We start from the raw sequence: 2,979 nt of genomic DNA, 5'->3' as shown, positions 1-2,979 counted from the left end.
ATCTATTGCTATTTTGTTACATATTTAATAAACAAATTCAGCTAAAATTCAAATTATTCATGAATCTCTAATCATGAATCTCCTATTGGTTGTGACGTCTCTGGTCATATAAATGGCGGATTGTCTACGTTCTATGCATAGTGTTTAGTTGTGTCATTGTGTTTCGTTAATCATTTTGTGGATTTAAATGATTTATAGTTTGTGTTAAACTAAAAAATCGCTTCAGAAGGATTCCTTAAAGCGGCAACAAACAATTTCCCATGTGTACATATTTTTATGGTTACCGAATTTTTAAAAAACGACGAACGCTTTAGTTCAGCCGAATTTAAGGATGTCAAAGCAGCAGCGTAAGTAAAAATCCGTAAATTCATTATTAGTTACTCTCTCCTTAATATACTAATCTGTCTGTATTAGTTTAAATTAGGTGAATAACATATAGAGTTTCGTCATCATCACGAGAACAATATGGTGATATCGGATATGTGGAATTGAAACGCGAGGAGGGCTTTTGGGACACTTTGTACATTATAAAAATATTTTTAAAATGTGTACCCGATATGCGTCTGTGGATTCTGGCTAGCGGCAAACGTCCGTGCCGTTTAGCGTGAATAACCCTGTATAGTATATGTATATGTGCATTGGTGGAATAAAACCAGATCTAGTGTTAAATACGGGACAGCGAATTTCATAATCCACTAAATAAAACACCAAAATGTCCATATATCATACTTTATTTTCTATAATCGGTGCGCTCAAAGTGCATTGCTCGGCCTCTGCATTCGAAGCACTCCATGAGTTCCACCACTGGATCTTGGCCGATCCGAAAATCATAAAGAATGTCGCAGTAGTAGCGGTTATCACAGACACTAGAAGAAACACGTTCCTCCAAAGGAGAATGTCGCTCTGAAAAAAAGTCACACAATTCCTCACTTAGAAACGCGAGTGAGTTCAGCCCCTTACCAAATCTGGCACCATGTATTGCACGAAAATGGGCCCAGTTAATCCCACCATTTGCGATATACTATTTTCCATCCCCAGCATCAGTCCGGCGTATTTTGGGGAAATATCCACATGGTTTATATAGGAGCCATTGTACAAGAAGACTGTTAAACCGATTATAACGTTCAGTAGGATGATTATCAGTGTTGCCTGGGATTTGCTGATGAATGCCAGCCACACTAGGGTGGCTGCCGGCACCAAGGAACCTAAAAAAATATGGGCTTAAACTGCTTACCATCCAGCGATCCGCATTTGCCATTCTGTGAACAGAACTCACCTAAAACTTGGAATAGTCTGCGGCAGTTCATCAGAGAGATGACCTTTTTCTCCACAATGTAGTCGGTTACTGGGGCAAACACCAGCGAAAGTCCCAGCTGGGTGATTTGGGGCAAGGATGAAATAATGCCGTTCTACAACGTAAATATTGATGTGAAACTCACACAAGGAGAAGGCAGAATCCAAGCCTACCGTCTTAATGTCGAAGCCCAGGACCTTCTGGAGATAGGTGGGGACCTCCAAGTCGAACAGAGTGATTCCCCAGGTGTTGCCGATGTTGCAAATGGCGAGCGCCCAAAACGGAAGCGAAGTCAAAATTTGCCTTATCGGCAAGTTGGAGTCGCTCTGAAAAAAACGAAACTGTAACCATTCCGGGAGGCTTGCCCGAACCCCACCTACCATTTCCTCTTCGCAATGTTCCAAAGCCTCCATAATGTAGTGCTTTTCGGCTACGCCGATTCGAGGATGTTTCGCCGGACTGTCGTACCCCAAAAAGAACCACGCGATGCACCATACGATGGTGGTGGCTCCGAATAGGTAAAAAACCAGCGGCCACCCATATACCGAGGACGAAATCCAGCCGGTTATCAACATGGCCAGGATGACTCCGACATTGCACCCTGAAAACTCTTTCGTTAAGCGCGTTTTAGACCGGAAAATGGTCAGCGGATTACCTGAGTAGATCAGAACGGTCAATTTCGAGCGTTCATTGAGCGGCGCCCAAAGCCCCAAAGCCGCATGGCACGCTGGAAAAGTAAATCCCTGTAGCAGTCCCTGTATCATGCTGTAAACGTTTGTTTAACTATATTTTTACTTTTCAATATATCAACCGTCGCTCCCACCACACAACTGCAATCAATTTTTAGGAGGAATTCTGATATGGTCACCATTTTCCACCAACATATTAGAATAGGGTGTTATCATTGTATCAAAATGGTAATATATATACAGGGTTATCCACGCTATACGGCACGGAAGGTTGCGGCTAAACCGTTTGATTTTTAAAAAGTATTATTTTATGAATTGTCCGACGCCTACCGAGCGCACATTTTCAAAATATTTTTGTAATGTACAGGGTGTCCCAAAAGCTCCAAAGGTATCAAAGTTGCGTTTTTTTAAATGGAATGTCCAGTATATTATTGCAACAAAATAAGTGTCTGTTTTAATAAGGTTTATAATACCTAATTCTTAAGGTTTTTTAAATAATGCGAATTTAATCAAAATCTAATCTAATTTTCACATGTCAAATACTTTAGAAGTATTTAAGTTATGTAAGCGTAATCTATAGTGAAGTGCAACAAGATATAATATTTTATATCCCAATGATAATAAACTTACCATGTTATACAGGGTGTCCACAAATTGAAACTAATCAAATAAGAACTTTAAGCGGCTCTAACTTGATTAATTTAAATACAACCCCATATTTTTTAACTTATCAAGAAATGCAATTTTTAATTACCTATCGAATGGTATTAGAATGTTAATAGTTAAGTTTTTGCCTTTTTACAAAATACGTCAAATAGTCGTTCTGTGCACCATTTGGTGATGGTTTAATTTAAGGTTCCAATGTATCTAAGTTGGCTATGCCATTTACACATGTCAATTCATTTATTTTATTTGTCAGTTTAGACTGCAAAGTCTCTTTTTGATAGCTAGAGTGGTATTGTTTTTTGTAATTGTAGACGTGTTGGTCGTTATTTT

General features: G+C 39.1%; 2 protein-coding genes and 1 long non-coding RNA gene across 3 annotated transcripts in view; 1 reads left to right on the top strand and 2 right to left on the bottom strand.

Moving 5' to 3' along the window:
- Positions 1-2,979, bottom strand: part of LOC109540784 (forkhead box protein I2) — a 41,556-nt gene that overhangs the window by 11,131 nt on the left and 27,446 nt on the right. The window lies entirely within an intron of this gene.
- LOC125503007 overlaps positions 1-2,979 on the top strand; it is a 58,613-nt gene that overhangs the window by 33,488 nt on the left and 22,146 nt on the right. The gene's annotated exons all lie outside the window — the stretch shown is intronic.
- Positions 714-2,059, bottom strand: LOC109540786 (putative inorganic phosphate cotransporter; the record flags this gene model as incomplete). The annotated part of the gene is given in 6 exon segments (XM_019909263.2): positions 714-903; positions 961-1,205; positions 1,277-1,409; positions 1,468-1,620; positions 1,675-1,895; positions 1,950-2,059. Coding segments are annotated over 6 exon segments (1,042 nt in total), but the record flags the coding sequence as incomplete, so codon positions are not given.

Source organism: Dendroctonus ponderosae, unplaced genomic scaffold (genome assembly GCF_020466585.1).
Source record: "Dendroctonus ponderosae isolate FM_Combo_2020 unplaced genomic scaffold, Dpon_F_20191213v2 Dpon_F_20191213_11, whole genome shotgun sequence".
Taxonomy (NCBI): domain Eukaryota; kingdom Metazoa; phylum Arthropoda; class Insecta; order Coleoptera; family Curculionidae; genus Dendroctonus; species Dendroctonus ponderosae.
This window is presented reverse-complemented; position numbering and strand designations above follow the sequence as displayed.